The sequence below is a fragment of the Hirundo rustica genome, chromosome 3 (assembly GCF_015227805.2).
Source record: "Hirundo rustica isolate bHirRus1 chromosome 3, bHirRus1.pri.v3, whole genome shotgun sequence".
Classification (NCBI taxonomy): domain Eukaryota; kingdom Metazoa; phylum Chordata; class Aves; order Passeriformes; family Hirundinidae; genus Hirundo; species Hirundo rustica.
The window spans coordinates 12,011,407-12,027,904 of NC_053452.1; the positions used below are offsets into that span (position 1 = coordinate 12,011,407).

Here is a 16,498-nt window from a genome sequence, read left to right on the forward strand (position 1 = left end):
TCCAAATACGGCATTTACCAAATGAAACCATCTGAAAGTCAAGGAACGTGATCTTGTATCATTGTTATGAATTTGTGTTGGGGAGGGATGGAGCTGAACCAGGGAAAGGCAAATAACGTAAGAAAGGAGATTGTTTGCTGAAGGAACAGCGAAACAGCGATTTTTTTTTTTTTTTTTTTTTCCACTTCCCTTGGTGTCAGTATTTGGCAGAATATCAGAATTGGAGGCTTGGGGCCTGCGCCCAGTCGCTCCCCTTGTGTAACCCCCAGGCAAGGCAGGAAATGTCCCGCAGGCACACCAACAGTGTGCCAGCAAAATCCCTCCTGTGATGAAGTGCAAAAGGACTTGCTGCTCCTGAGGCCTGGTGACAGGGCTGGGGCAGGGACATCTTGGGAAGACAGCAGGGTCTTTCACACTGGGGAACCACATCATCTTGCAAAAGTGAATCTGGTGCTGCCAGGATCACTGGTAGTAGATGCTGAAGGCATGGAGGATGTACAGGAAGGTCGTGAGGAAGGCAAAGAACTGCACAAGACAAAGAAGAGGGAGGGTCAGCTGGCAGAGTCAAACCCCATCTTCTCCCAGTGCTCTCAGCCTGCGGAAGTCTCGCAGCCTAGAGCTCTCTCCAGCCTCAAAGGAGAGGCAAAGCCTCAGCCTTTCCCAGGTTCCAGCCACGTCAGGCTGTCCGTGAACTGGTGGACCCTGAGAAGCCAGCGTTAGCCGCGTGACCCACAGAGGTGAGGAGCTGAAGCTCTGCCCAGTGTGACACTGTGGGGCTTGGGGTGGCTCTGCTGTGGCTTTGGCCCGTGCTGCTGCCTCTCCCAGGCTGCAGAACTGTGTGTTCTGCAGGCTGGCAGGGTGCTCTGGACTCACCGATGCGGCGCAGTTGAGTTGGTAGTTGAGCGGCGCATTGGTGCCGAACTCAGAGTTGATGGTTGCGTTGGCCTGCAGGACAGCGGCGCTCATGTACAGAATGGCCGTCGCGCCATGGTACAAGCTGTCCTGTAAAAGAAGGCACCTGTGAGTGCCCCAGAGGGGGACATGTGCCTGGACAGGGCTGGGACCGAACCCTCCCAGGCAGCCGTTTCACATCAGAGCTCCCCTGGACTTTCTAGTCAAAGCAAAAGAAGGAAAGGGTTGGTGGGTCACCAGCCATGGTGGTCCTGCGCCCACATTGCTGCTGCCAACATCTGCCCGTGTTCCATCTCCTCCTTACCAGCACTTTCCAGTTCTCGCTGTTCCTGTGGAAGCCGAGGATGTAGCTTAAGAGGAGCAGCAGGGAGATGAGGCAGGAGGTGAGGGACACGTACATCACCCATCCCTGAAGCAGCGGCAAGGAGACGGAGGTAGCAGCGACGAGGATCCACACCCAGGTCCCGCAGAGCTGCCAGGGACAAAGAGGCGCCTCTGATGAGTGTGGGATGAGGAAAAGCTCTTTTCCTTCCCAATTCCCTCCTGGCCTCCCTCTTGGGCTGGTCACAGCAGCCAGCGGAACCCCTGCATCTTTCCCAGAGCATCCCGGTGAGACAACAAGCAAGCTGGCACCAGTTTCCCTGAACGCTCATGGGAAATGAGTGTTCACACAAAAGGCAAGGGTTTGCTGCCGCCTTCCACACAAGGAAATGTCTCACCCCAAGGGATTTGGTGAAGCCAGAAAATGTGCTTTTATCTGGGAAAAGTGAATGGCTGCCTCAGCCCAGCCCTGCCCGCTCGTTAATCTCCGGGGCTTGGAATCACAGCATGAGGAAGTCTCCTCTCGGCTCCACGCATCAGCTTGAAGCGAGTTGCATGCTCTGGATCCACCCAAAATATTTACTGAGCACAAAAAGTACACGGGGTTATCAGGATGAGCCTGTGCCAGCCTGTGCCCTCCCAGCTGCGGTGGGTGAAACCCCTGGAATTGTAGCAAGGAGCTGAGCCCACTGCCACAGGCAGGGATTGTGCCTGTGGAGCACGGGGTGTGTGGGCTGCCAGCCCTGTGAGCCATGACAAAGTACACCAGCTGCTATCTTGGCCGGTCCCACCGAATGCCCTCTGGACCCAGAAGCAATTGAAAGAATCATGGAATGTCACAAATTACAAGACGCCCAATTGCCTTCAACCCCTGGAACAACTTGATACGGAGAGCAAAATTCCCTTGATTTTCAAGCCATTTCTACCTAACAAGAGCTGCTTCACGATAACGAGAGCTGCTCGTCTGCCCTGGACGAGCCAGCAACTCTTCAGCCTCTCCCAGCCCCAGGGCAGCCAGTGACCCTCACACAGGCTGTGATGGAGCCGAGTGTACCTCGTCCTCAAGCCGTTCCTGAAAACCCATCAGGAATACTTTGTGCATTCAGCATAAGCTCAAAGACAAGATGTCACTTCCCAGTAATGTCGCCTTCGGGATGGTTTCGGGGGATTTTAAGCCAGGAGCGGGTGCCGTGAGCATGCAGCGGAGCGAGGCATACTCACGATCTCCGGCAGGATGAAGGCGTAGGGGATGGTTTTGAAGACGGCGGGTCCGGAGGGCAGGGCGGGCTGCGTGGATGTTGCGGAGGGTCCCACCGAGGCCATCGCTCCTCGGCTGACAGCGCTCCGCTCGGCTCCGCTGGCACTCGCCTGCCCCGCGCCGCTCCCGTGCGGGATTTAAGGGACACGCCCGCGGGACGTAACACAGGAACCGGCCCGGGCTGGCACCGCGCCGCTGCCCCGGCCCGACGAGCCCCTGGCACCGCCAGAGACCGCGGCGGCTTTGTGCATCCCACTGCCGGCCGCGATGGGACAGAGCGGGACCCCGACCCCACTAGGCGCCAATGCGAGGTCATTAACTGGAGGGGAAAGGAAAAAAAGACTTCCTACACCTTGCCGGGACAGAAATGTTTCCTGCAAACAGTTGTCCTTGGCACGCTTCCAAGCCTGAAATATTTCTGCTTCCACTGTTGTTGCCTCCTCCCCTTTCTGTTCAGGTTTCTGCCCCGTGGTCACGTCAGACCCCTTCCACACCCTCCAGGCACGTCCAGCCTTCAGAAACTAGCAGGTAAATTTTACAAACACACCAGGAGGGTTTGGCAATACGCTCCCAAGTGCCCAATAAGGTTTGAAGGAGAGCTACAGGAATTTCTGCCTCCTGGCAAATGCGTTTTGAATTCGGGAAGCACTTGCTGTCTCATCCAGTGCACTCCACCTGGCACCAGAGCTCCCATTATAAGGGGTGGGATGAAATGCTGGGGATGGCACTTCTGCCTGGTGGCCCAGAGAGGACAGAATGATCCCATTAACACAGGCAATGGGCTACAGCAGGTGGAGGACACTGTCCCAGTGAGATATCCCAGCTCTGCTAGGCAAGACAGATGATGCCCCAGGAACTCAGCTTCTATGCCAAGCTCTTGCACAACACAGAGCAAAGATCAATGTCTCTTGTCTGGGCCCTTCCTTAGCTGAGGGAAGTGTTCTGTGGTATTTCTGGAGGCTCCAGTTTACAGATGCTCCAGTGGGAGCTGTTTTTTTGCTCCATGCAGTGGAGGCTTTCAAAAATCTTGTTTTAAATCTCACCAGACATAACTGAGCCTGGCCTCTGCTTAAATCCATGTGTGATGAGGCGGCAATGTCCCAGCGCCCTGCAGGAAGCATCCAGATGCTCCAGCACTAAAGAGAAAGTGGATTAATCACTACTCCCTGGGAGTGGGCAGCACACAGAGCCTGTGGTCCCAAGGCGCTCAGGGGTCAGCAGAGGAAATAATCCTGGGGAAATGCAGCATTCTCAGGATTCCCACCAGCTGTTATTTGTATTGGGTCAGGAACATTCCTGGGAGTAACCCAGCCCGCTCCTGAGTGGGGGAGAAGAACAGGCAGTCTGAAAACAGAGCAACTTGCTGGTCACTGGCAGGGCAAGAGAGGGCTCTTCCCCTAAGCTGGCTGCCCTTGCTCAGCAGCATTCTTAAAGATTGCTGCTCTTTCCCTTCCCTGCTCCCAGCCTGCTGGGGGACTGGGACAAAGAGCCTTTTGTTCACCCGATTAAAACAACACTGGAAATTAATTGGAAGCTGCATGAGAGGAGAAAAGGGCTACCTGAGCTTTGGCAAAATATGGCACCTGACATGGCCACAACAGGTAGTAACAGGCAACCAGAGCCTTGTTTAACACTGCAAAGTTACAAATTTAAAATACAATTTCCAGTAGATAAACAGATAAAATAAATGCTAAAATATCCATTGCAATTCAGATCCTACACAATCTTTTTGGTAAGAATTTAATTTTATTGTTACCATGTCCTTAGAGAGCCTGAATTGTTCATTGTCCAGGATTGTTTTCACTCACTTCTCCTAAGAAATCATAGGCCAGCTCTGAGATATCAAAGGCTCTGTGGACATTTTCTGATGACAGCAGGTACTCCAGTGCACCGTCGTTCTCCTGGCTCCTTCTCAGGAAGTCATGGATCACTTTCCAGCGAGACAATTCCACCTCTTCCTCAGCCCATTTGTAGCTGGGGAGGAACGTGGAGCAGAGCAGAGGGAACACAGAGTCGTGGTACACCAGGACAAATGCAGACTTCAAGAATTCTTGATCTCTCTGCAGAGAAGAGTGTTTGAAAATACTTCAGTGCAAACACGTGTTGCCAAGCACTTTTCCAAAGTATTGTACACGGGAAAAAACCCAAACAACTCACTCCCAGTTCCCAGAAAAACAACGGGAAGAGATTTGACCTTCCTAAACACACATCCGTTATCTCAGATAAGCCTCCAGCATATCAACAAACCTGCACCCTGAACTCTGCCAGCCTTCCCACAAACTACAGGCAGTGAGAATCCTTTGGTGTGGGGTATTTGTATTTCTTAAAAGCTGTGCCACATCCTCCCTGCCCTGGAAGCCCAAACTCTTCTCATTTCCCTGCTGTCCTAGGCGGAGCGTGGCTCTGATCCCACTCCTTGGACGCAGAGGTGATGCTGCCCTTGGGCACTGTTGTCCCACTCTTTGTGCACGGTGTGACCTGTGTGCTCCCCTGTAAAGATCAGTTTGGAAAACTCAGAGACAAAGGATCAGGCTGGTCAATTATCAAGCACATGGGAAAGATCCAAGTCCAGAGTGTCCCAGCCCCAGGGGCACTGTGCCTCACAGGAAGCATTTTACGGCTCGGCCTCACAGAGCCACGCAAGGGATGCGCATTCAGCAGGCAGCAATCCTCCCGTGGGAGTGGCACATGGCAATCAGGTAGAACTGGATGGTTCTGGGATCCCGGGGAGTTGCCAATTTCGTGAGCAGATCTGCTTTCCTTTTGGATGAATGGCCCTGAAAAAGCCGCTCTGACTCAGCGGGTGTTTGCTCTGCATAAACGGGGAGCCATCCTTGTGTATCAGTTCAGGAGCATGCAGAGGGAATGAAATCCCACTGCTGCTCCCAGGAAATCCAGGATTGAGAGCTGATGGCTTTCTCATTCAGTTGCCTGCAGGTGCTATCTGTCCGGGGGGTATGACAAGGTGAGGGTGAGCCCAGGGACAACCAGTTCTCCAGCTATGTGCCAAAACTACATGGGACTATGTGGGACTACAACAGTCTGGGGTAGGGAGATCTGAGGAATTTGGAGCTTTTTCCCAGGCAGATTATGGGAGGACTAAAGCTCAGAGTTTGGAGGAGGCAAGATAATTTTGTGGGCATACACCAGCCCCTTTTGTATCCATGGGAAGCTTTTACCAGCCAACTACTGGAAGCACATCATGACAGGGAGCCACACTCTGGGTACCAACCTGTAATAGGTTCCCCCCTAACAACACTGAAATAAAAAGTTACAATTTAATTTAATTTTCCTCCTGCTCCTGGTTTACTGTTATAAATCTGGGTGAAAAATGTTAAGAACTGCATTTACATATCTCTATTTTCTAAACAGAATGAGAAGAAAAGCTAAGCAGCAATTGCACAGGCAGGGAGCAGCTAGTTGCCATTACCCTGAATATATGGAAAGAAAAATCTGTAGTTTGTTACCTTCTCAATTCGCTTCAATGTTCTTTCTTTGTCTGCCCAGGCACTCTAAAATGAAATGTAAAATCAGACCAAGGCTGTGCAGAACTTTGTCTTCTCCCAGGACAAAAGATGCTCAAAGTTTGCCTGGAAATCGTGACTAGGTAACATACCCGAAGTGCATCCATCAGGTCTGGCTGATCCAGAAGTTGAGGGAAAGTTGCCAAAACAGGATTACAAATTAAGTCTGAAACAGAAAATAAACACATTCAAGACTAAGTATGAATCAGGATGGTTTTCAAAGTATTGGCACATCCAGATATTCAGCGTGTCCCCTCCTGTCCAATTATTCCAAAGGGAGAATGAGCTGTAACAGATCTCCAGAGCAGGGAAGGTGGGAGAACTGCCTAAAACCTGTTCTGACTGCAGCCAATTCTCAGTGGCTGGGAGACAGTTAAACTAGGAGAGGAGACACACAAACCCCAGTGCTGTGCATTGGGAATGCCAGCAAACACGAGTCCTTCCCAATTTACCTGCCAGGGGTGTTTTCCCTCATTTCTGCACCTGTCCTTTTTATACACAGCTGCAGTTGTGCTGCTTGGTTTGGATGTTATGGATAAACACGCTTGGGTTCTACCTCGGCCTGGCATGTCTGGTGTGGCATTTTAGGAGAACCAGAGACCAAGTAGATGGGGCATGACACCTGACTGCACAGCTGTCTCGGTGCTTTTTGGGTCACTTCCATGAGAAATCACTCTGCTCCTGTCATTACTTTAATTATTGAGACTGGATGACTTTCCAAGTGACAGAGAGCAGAATTTTGGCTGAGGTGTTTTCTTTATCGTGTGATTTCAAATATTGAATATACCCTTGTTTCTTCACCTTGAAGCTGATGGGAAGTTTGGTAAACATGAAGCATTTACTAATGCCAAAACATTTCAGGTAAGAGATCCACAACTGATGACTTCCGGGAAGTAGAACAGACATCTTCAGATGTCTATTCCTTAAGTAATGATGGATTTTGAAATAACAGAAATCCTCTTCAGTTGCACAGCTACCAGAACGGCTTCTGGGATAAAGATGTTCAATGAAGTCATTGAACCCAAAGGGATGCAATTTGACTCCAGGAGAGGTTGTCAGCCTGATCTACTGTCCTAAATTATGAAGATCAAATCAGGTAAGTGTGGCAGTTCTCACCTATATAAATTCATATGTAGTGCACTTAAGAAATGTGATTTTTCCTTATTTCAAGTCGATTTTAAAATGAAGAAGGCTATAAACTATCGTTAGTTCTGTTGATTAATCAGGGCAAGACACTGAGTTCTAAAACCAGAATTCTCCAACTTCTATCTCTCCCTGCTGTCAGTAAGTAAATAATAATTAAAAAGACAAAAATAAGGAGGATAACTTAGCCTGAGTGCCAAAAGCATCTCTTACCAAAGGGAGACTCTAGAGAGAGTCATTCCCTGGAAGAACCTGATCTTTCTCCAGTGCTCACCTGTGCTTTGCATGCTCATCCTGTCCTTCAGGAGGGCATCTCCAAGGATCTGCCGATAAAACACTAGGAGATGGATGTAGCACATGCCCCCAACTAATGTTTCAGGGAGAAAACTGTTGGGAAAATAAGGGACAGCAGCTGAGATGTTTATTGCAAACACTGCAGATTTCTCTAGGCTATCTGGAATACTTTTTCATTTTATGGAAGTATAAGGACTCACTTCAGGATGTCTTTTGAGTGCACACTTGGTGACTTCACTTTCACCAGAAGCACAGGCTGTTTCCTGAGGCTCATAAACTGCTGAAAAACCCCAGAGCCCGCTGCAGGAATAAACACCCCAGGTTCAAACAGTCAGTTTGAAACAACAGTAATAATTATATTACAAAAATGGGCATTTCAGTGGGTTGAGAACTCTTTCGAGTTTAGTTAACCTGGCACCACCCAGCTCCCCGCAGCCAAGGCAAAAGCAGATAAATAATGAAATACATGCAAAAGTAGAATACACAAACCCAAACCAGGCTATGGGGACAGCTGTGCATGTCCAAGGAGATGCAGCATTAATCACATTATTTTGTTTATATTATATTGAAAAGAAACCACACCTCTCCTTGATATTGATGGGTCAACCTCAATGCCTCTCTCATAGGGAGTTCCACCACTCAGGACCAGCTCGTACATCCTGTCAATAAAGAGAAATTTGAAGCCTTGGGAATTCAAAATTGAAGTATTGGGAATTCAACTATTTTTGAAATTTGATTGCACTGGGAGGTCAATTATTTTAAAAGCCATTAACAACATTGTTTCTTTTCCACAGCCCAAATATTTTTCTTGTATGGAATGTAGCAATTGTTTCACTGAAATGGTTTTGGGGAATCATCGCTTCAACAATTTTAATCTTCCATATTTAAAATTTGTTAAAGAATAATGTAACCCCAGTACTGCCAAAAGTAAGTCACTGCTGAAACAAACATGAAATTAAATCTGTGATACCATGCTTAATTCATGAAATAGCAGAACAGTATTTTAAAAATGAGACTTAAAAGAGATTTAGAGACTTCTAGAGCAGTAGAGGTGTCCTGTGGTATTTTTTTTGTACCGTAACCCAGATAAATTCAGAATACATATACACTAGATATATACTATATATATACAATATTTGGTAAAAACTGAGTCTTGAAAGTCTGAGCTACAATGAATTTTTTCTGTCAATAAGCAGAAAGTTTTCCTACATTTAATAAAATAAAAATACTTATACACTTTATTATTCTTACAGATGACTGGACCCACTAATCGTAAATCAGCTGCAAAATGTAACTCACACTCCAAGAGTAGTGAGAGATTCATTCACAGCAACTCCTATCTGACTCCAGGTCTTGGGAATCAGTCTCCCAATCTTCAGATGGGAAAGGGATAATGCAGCAAAGTACAGCCAGAATCATAAAGGACTGGTCTGGATGCCCCTTGCCCCAGCAGTGTGTAAGTATGAAAGATGAGCTTTACTCTTAGTCTAAAGCAGATGTACGTACATCTATGTGTAAATACAGGGAGAGCAGGAAAAGGCCACAAACTCACTTGGAAGGAATAGGAACCCCACTGGAAGTGAAAAGCTTCAGAAAGGCCCAGCCACAGCTCAGCTCTCCTCTGTCACCTGTTAGCTAGAAAAAAAGAGAAATGTAAATTATTGGAGCAGCTGACCCAGAATGAGTGACTGAACCACAATTATTAACAGCAACCACATCAAAATTGTTGTAGTTATCCCCCTTTTCCGCTTTTACCCTTGTGTGTTTAAAAATCACAATCTACCCTCTCTGAGAGTAGTTTTTCTGGCTTTACTATCTCTTGTCTTACTACCTGTTGCGCTTTCCAGCAGCATACCCCAGATGGACAGGCTCTATCTGTGTAAAGTGGAGCTGGAAACCACTGTCCATGCTGCTTTTTTTTACAGTTAAAACCTTAGTTTACAAACCATACAGGAAAATAGTCTGAAATAAATCACAGAGATGGAAATCTGCAGGAGTGAAGAGAGAATTAGTCCACTGTGATCCCATGGCACGGGATCTTTGGCACAACTTACTTCAGTGTTGGTACAGGGACACTCAAGTCCATGAGTCTCAGAGGGACTTTTATTCTCTAATTTGGGATATTCTCCCATCAGAGAATCCCAGAATGGTTTGGGTCAGAAGGGATTTTAAGGATCATCTTGTTCCACCCCCTGCCGTGGGCAGGGACACCTTCCACTATCCCAGGATGCTTCAAGCCCTGTCCAACCCGGCCTTGGACACTTCCAGAGATGGGGCAGGACAGCTTCTCTGGAAATCTGTGCCAGGGCCTCAGCACCCTCAGAAGGAAGAATTCCTTCCCAATATCCCACCTATCCCTGTTCTCTGACAGTGGGAAGTCATTCCCCCTTGTCCTATCACTACATGACCTCGTGAAAAGTCTCTCTCCATCTTTCCAGTAGGCTCCTCCCAGGTAATCCCATTCTCTAATCCTGTTCTCTAGAGAGGGATATTCTCCAGTCCTATTCTCTAACTGGGGACAGCTGGTTCCCTTTATAAACCTGCACTTGGAGCCATTTCCACTGCACCTCCCCACACTCACATTGCACCTGTAGGTGATGCCAAGCTCAAACAATATCCCAATGTCTGAAGAGAGGGAGTTGGACCTGACAAAAGAGTCACCATCAAGCAAGCTGGGTAAGATGCCCATCACCTGACACAGAGAGAGGGAGGAAAAAAAGAAGTTAATGTACCTATAAAAAAAAAAAATCTTGATTTTCAAAGGTCATCAAGCACAACCCTCATTCAACACAAGACCTCAGGCCCAATCCCACTGCATATAAAAATGAGGAGAAAACCAATTCCAGTCAAAACCTTGTCCCTCTTATTGTCTTTCCATGGAGCACAGCTGTGCCACCAAGGAACGTGTTACTTACACGGAACGAAGAAGCTGTAAAAAGCCAGTGGCTGTGTCACCTACCCTTGGAGAAAAGGTCCAAGTTTGAGGATTTTTAGGCAGCCACGTAGCTCTCACTGTGTGAATGTTACTCAGCACCTAAAGTGGGGAAAAAAGCTAAGGCAAGTTCTTCAGGAAAGCCCTGCTGCTTCCAGGAAATGCAGGGTTATCCCAGATGGGTCCAACACTGCACACATCAAAGACAACTGGAAGAAAACTGCTGGATAATCAGCAGTTATTATGTTTTTATAAAAAGCTGCCCTGCACACACACAAAGGAACAGAAAATCAAGGGCATGTGGAGGAGTCTGACTCGGACCCAGTTCTCCCAGGCCCATCCCAGGAGACAGATCAGCCCGGGAAACACTCAAGGAACACAAAGGAGCCAGGAGGCACAATGGCAGGTGGGGGACCCGAAATTAGGGACTCAGGGAAATGGAGCTCCCGCCCCAGCCCCTCCCAGGGCCAGCCAGCACAGCCCTGAGCCCCAGGGCTGGGTGTGACTGTCACCCCGAGTCAGGAGCAGCTCCCTGGCTCACCTCACTTCGCTCAGGGATATTTTGGGGCTGCACCTGATTTACCACGAGAGGAAAGCAGAGGGGGAGAAACCAAAGGCAGAAAAAGGGAGGGATCAAGTGCTCTGTGGAGTACCAAGGGTGGGAAGCAGGGCTGGGTGAGCTTGCCTGGCCAGGCCCATCCATGCGGTCCGGCCTGTTTTATCATTCAGTTCTATTTCCTGGGTGAGTGGGCTCAAACCAGACTCATCTGAGCATAAATTAAGCAGCTTGGGATGCAGGTTGTGGGTGTGTGTCTCTGAGTGAGACAGAGAGGAACCAGAACCTGAAGGATCCTGGAAGTTCCAAACCTCCTCCAGTCCTTTTTTGGGAAGTAGACACGTTCTTTACCCGGCTGCCGTCAAAGAGGCAGAGGCGGACATGCCGGCTGAGGACCCGCACGCCGGTTCCAGGGAAAGGGATCATCTTGCAGCTGCATAAAGTGACAATCAGGGACACTCTGGTGGGTCTAGGATGGATCTGAAATACAGCAGAAGGAGGATTAAACCTACAGGGCCGTCTGCACGTGGTCTCATTTTGTGTTTTTGGGCTGAGGTGATTCTCCCAACCACAAACCCAGTGCAGCAGTAACAGCAGGACTTCTTCACAAGCCTTCAGCTCTGCCCCAAAGATGTTTCAGTGGGACAGACAGAAAGTCCCAGCAGAAGAAATATTCCACAAATGGTGCAAATTAAGACATAATCATTAGCCGAAAGGAAAGAAGGCAAATTAAGTTGGTGCCCTCCTTAGCAGCAATACTTACAGTATTTCTCTCAGAGTTCCACACTAAGTCTTTGAAAGCCAGCTGGGATGGAGTAAGCTCAGGCTGCAAATAGTAACTTGCTCGAAACTCTTCACCTACAGCAAGAGGAAACTTTAAAAACTCTTTGTTTTTCAAATGATCTTTATTGCGCCAAAAAGGACAACACCCAAAATTCACGTCCAGTTGAATATTTGACTAAACAAATCTATGGAATTATCTGCCATGAGCACCGTTTATTATTTGAGAGTGTTCTGAAGTATTTAATTCCAAAAGCACCATAACTTAATTTTAAAAAGAGATTAAACAGAAAAACTTAACAAAACATGATGTATCTTAATATATTTGGTGAAGAGACTACAAAAAACCTTTGAGAAAAAGGGAAGATTTAAAAAAAAAAAAAAAAAAAAAAAAAAAAAAAAAAAAAAAAAATCTCATAATTTCCTGCACAGTCAACAGGAATGAACTTCCAGAGAGGAAACTCTTTAAAATCATGAAGAAATTTGTCAGAATTTCACACTGATAAATTAAAATTTAAGGGAAAAAATCTTTTATACATTATTTGATAGGCCAGATATAGCCAGTTACCCAATTAACTAAAATTAAGCAATATGGATTGGGGTCCAACGGGCTGGTGACCAGGGTGAGAAAGCCACCACAGACACCTGAGAATCCTGCCAGGAGAAATCCTTACCTTCCTCCAAGAGCTGGGAAAGCATGGATGGACGGAATCCTGCAGGAACTGCCCCGGTGGTGGTCAGTACCTCCACAGTGTCATTCTAGTTAAAAAAAAAAAGAAAAAAAAAGAAAAAAGGATATTACTGTTCCTGCTATTTAACAGCAAATTTCATCCTGATTTACAGCTCTGTTTAGAACCAGAAACTTGGGATATCAGTCGCCTCCCCTGAGGCATTTCTGTGGCATTTCTTGCTACCAAAACCTCCCAAAACACAGATGCTGATTAAGAACAATGATCTGTGATATGAGACACAGTGCTTGGGAAAAGCCACAGATTGTCTACAAAATAATGAAGATTATGGCAGGTGCAGCTGCAGTGTAAGAGGGGCACCTTACCTCTGTGATGGCTCGGACAGCACTCCAGTGGGAATCTGTTCTGGAAGAAAATAAAGGGATTTATAGTAAATCCTCATGTGAACAAAAATGTAACCACTAAATATTGCTCTGTTTTCAAATAGCAACAGTTTCATAACCATATCTGAGACATTCCATTCACCTTTTTTTAATTTCAGTTCCATCTGCTGTTTCATCCACCACTTCTATGTGCTCTTCTGACTCCTCATGGCTTTCTTCCTCTTCCTTAGGAACCTGGAATTCACATTTAAAATGGAAAAGGGCCTGATTTCTTCCCAGTTCTGGTCTTAAAAATGCTTTCTCCAACCACAGCCCATGTTAATAAAAGTTTAGAAAAAATTAAGTACGTTTAGAAAAGGAGATTTTCTCTTTGTGATGCAGAAAATTGTCCCACATTTACATGGACTCCCACTGCAGATAAATTATTAAAACCCCAAAATAACCCACAGCGGCTTGGAGTCTTCAGAGTTGACCTTTAGTGACAAAGATTCTGACTTTTATATTCAAGAAACTTCTCTGCCACAACTTCACAAGGCACAGAAATGCTGCTTTTGATGGATATCTCCATCCCCATGGATAAAAACATGGGGTTATTTCCAAATAACTGGCTTTATTTCCAAACAACACACTGCACTGTGACCCATTTTGTGCAGATATATAATCACTAATCTATATAAAAGAGCAGAGATCAGGACAGAGGTTGCAGCACACCAACCGCAAGGTAGGTCCTGGGAACGAGGCCTCTTTCCCCCTTGGAATTTTCAGCTAGCCACCAGCCATCCGCCTTCTTGTCATGTATGAGCAGGATTTCACCTTTCTTTGGCATCACAGGAAGAGACAGAGACAAAAAAAAAAAAAAATTCACATATTTAAATGAAAAAGGACCTAATTCCAATTTCTCCCCCAAATCCAACAACTGGCTAAATCCCAAAAGCATAGGACTTCATTATAGTTACTGCTTAACTCAGAGTGATGTGCAGTAAAAACCCTTTACAGAGAGATATTTACCACAAATGTGAGATCCCCTTCCTGCTGAGCATCAAAGTTTCCAACAGCAACACATTCTCTAACATTTGGATTATCCAACAACTTCTCCACATCTTCTTCTTCTTCAGTGTCTTCCTCCTCGCTTTCTTCATCTTCACTCTCCTCCTCTTCTTCATTTCCCTCTTCTGCACGGGGACCTTTCTGGTGTTCCTCATCCCTACACAAAACAAATCAAACTATTTTTTAGTATCATTTCCACCAAACTTTTTGAAATGCTGTCAAGCCTCTGCAAGGACATTATTCAGATACAGCATTTTCATTCCTGTGTTTCGCTCTCTATCCTGAAGAAACTCCTCTGAATCTTATACTCCAACCATTATCCAGCACCCTGAGAAAAACCCAGCAAGGCATAAATGACTTCTCTCCTGAGCACTTTTTTATCCTTCTGTTATTCTTCAGCTAATTGAGGGGGTGAGATGATGATTTTTCAAGGTCCATTCCAGTGATCCTTTAAAAAACCAGGTTGCATTTGTATGTTTAAGCTACTCACCCTGGATAATTCTTTGTAACATTATCCTGATCCAAGACAAGAAGGAGTTTCTGCAGCTGCTGGGAGAGTTTTAGCAACAGCTTTTCTTCCTCTTCCTTCCTCTGGCTGTAATTCCCCACCGGCGCGGGCTCGTCAGCCTGACAGAGAACCCAACAAATAATCCCAAAGAATCAAAGTTCCCCAATAAAAGAATCAAAGTTCCTCTATTAATGAAGTTTTCCAGACATGTCTTACAAGCTTTCCCCTTCCTGGGCTGCTGCCACCCCTCTTTAGTGACAATTCTCTTACACTTTCACTCTGCCAAGGTGAAATTCTCTGTTAAGTTTTTACCTGGGACTTGGGTAAAATAAAGCATTAAAGTGAGTTTTAAAATTATATACATGGATATAAGATATATAAATTGGAGAGATGACAAGCAGAGATTGTGCAGTGCTGGGCCTTGCTCTTGTCCTGAGGCATCTAAGATGGAACACTGATTTTCTTTAAACACTTTCCATGGTGAATTTTGGAGAAAACCAGAAATTAATCTCCACACTTACTTTTTTCAAAGCATGAAGAGCATTTGTATTCTCCTCCACCAATTTCTTCAGCTGTGTACATCTGCATTAAAAGCAAGACAGGCAGATGGTATTCTCCTAAAATTCTGACCCAAACCACAGCTGCTGACTGAAAAGTGTCATTCTCGCTGCTGTGTGTCCCTTCAGGCTGAGAATTCCAAGCCCAAACAGCAGCATTTGACAGAATTTCAGAATAGCTGGGATTGGAATGGACCTCTGGAGCTCACTCAGTCCAACCCCACTGCTCATAAAAACTTTCTGCTAAATCAGGCGGTGACACAGGAATGCATCCAAGTGGGTTTGGGATGTCTCCAGAGAGGAGACTACACCCTCCCTGGACAGCTCTTCCAGTTCCCTGCTGCCCTCATTCTTCCTCACGTTGAAGTAGATCTTGTGCTTTAATTTATGGCCACTGCTCCTCATCCTGTTGTTGGGCACCAGCGGAAAGAGAACGGCACCATCCCCTTTCACACCTGCCTTGGAGATATTTATATGGATTGCTGAGATCCCCTCTAAGTCTTCCCTTCTCCAGACTCAGCCCCAGAGGGCTGGGAAACAGCCAGTCTGGAAAACCGGAGAGAGAAGGGGCCGGGAGAAACCTGTTCAATTCGGAGAGAAAAGGCACAGAGAGAACGAACGCTGCTGAGGGTACGAGCGGGGAGGGTGAGAACAGCGCCCGGGCGGCGGGATGGAGGGACGGGGTCGGGGATGGAGTTCGGGATGGGTCGAGATGCCCCTCACCTCAGCCAAAGGGCCTCCCGCTGCCCGAGGGCTGCAGCCGCGCTCTCCGCCACCAGCGCCTCCACCTGCAACGGGGACGTGGGCGGTCAGGGGCCGGACACCCGATTCGGCCCCGGCCCCGGCACATCCCCGGTACCGCGCCGGTACCCGGCCCGGTACCGCCCCGCTACCTGCGCCCGCAGCTCCCGGCTCCGGCGCTGCACCCGCTGCAGCGGCCCCCGCGCCCGCCGCTCCGCCATCGCCAGCGAGCAACGGGACAGCCCCGGCGCCGCCGGATGACGGGCCCGGGGCGGGGCCGCGCCCGCGGCCGGCAGCGCGGGGCGCCGGGAGCCGGGCAGCGCCGGGAGCCGGGCAGCGCCGGCGGGACTCGGCTGGGACACGCGGTGCGGCCGTTCGTGATCCCGGTGGGGGGATCACAGAATAGGTGGGGTTGGAAGGCACCTCTGCAGGCCATCCAGTCCGATGGCAGGATCGTGAAGTTCGGGAAAGAGCTCCAAGGCCAAGCCTTAAGGGGCTCTCTGGGCGGCGCTTTTTCTCCCCCGAAGATTTTAGAACTCCGTAATACCTCTGAAAACCAGCAGCCTGCAATGAATCCCCCAGCACTCCTCCTGGAACTCCCTAGCAATGGGAAGAAAAAAAAATTGCTACAGCTACCTTCACAATTCCTTATGAGACATTAATTTTAAAGAATTAAGGATTTTTAGGAAAGTTAAGAAGTTGCTGAGCTTTGTTCGCGGTTAACAGAAGCCATATCTTAGATAAGCTATCCCAGATTTAGTAACTCATTGCTTGTCAGCTTTATGTTTGTGTAGCTGTGCTTGTAATGAAAAACAAAATGTGGTAAATAGGGCATAAGATAGCTGCACATTTC

General features: G+C 47.5%; 2 protein-coding genes across 3 annotated transcripts; both read right to left on the reverse strand.

The window, feature by feature from the left end:
• Window positions 1-37: 37 nt before the first annotated feature.
• On the reverse strand, window positions 38-2,606 carry MALL (mal, T cell differentiation protein like). 2 transcript variants are annotated; one of them, XM_040057739.2, is made up of 4 exons: window positions 2,455-2,606; window positions 1,217-1,384; window positions 874-1,002; window positions 38-525 (listed from the first exon to the last, which is right to left on the reverse strand). In XM_040057739.2, exons 1-4 carry the CDS (start codon window positions 2,554-2,556, stop codon window positions 463-465), a joined length of 462 nt encoding a protein of 153 aa, XP_039913673.1. In that variant the 5' UTR covers window positions 2,557-2,606; the 3' UTR covers window positions 38-462. The 2 variants fall into 2 exon arrangements, with proteins under 2 accessions (XP_039913673.1, XP_039913674.1); XM_040057740.2 differs by lacking the exon at window positions 2,455-2,606 and adding an exon at window positions 2,288-2,427.
• Window positions 2,607-4,217: 1,611 nt separating this feature from the next.
• On the reverse strand, window positions 4,218-15,866 carry NPHP1 (nephrocystin 1). The gene is made up of 20 exons (XM_040060053.1): window positions 15,798-15,866; window positions 15,628-15,692; window positions 14,869-14,929; window positions 14,330-14,466; window positions 13,801-13,996; window positions 13,508-13,609; window positions 12,935-13,026; window positions 12,775-12,814; window positions 12,395-12,479; window positions 11,704-11,798; window positions 11,292-11,420; window positions 10,412-10,486; window positions 10,034-10,144; window positions 9,005-9,087; window positions 8,035-8,111; window positions 7,653-7,752; window positions 7,433-7,545; window positions 6,108-6,181; window positions 5,959-6,003; window positions 4,218-4,551 (listed from the first exon to the last, which is right to left on the reverse strand). Exons 1-20 carry the CDS (start codon window positions 15,864-15,866, stop codon window positions 4,273-4,275), a joined length of 2,028 nt encoding a protein of 675 aa, XP_039915987.1. The 3' UTR covers window positions 4,218-4,272.
• Between the last annotated feature and the right edge of the window lie 632 nt (window positions 15,867-16,498).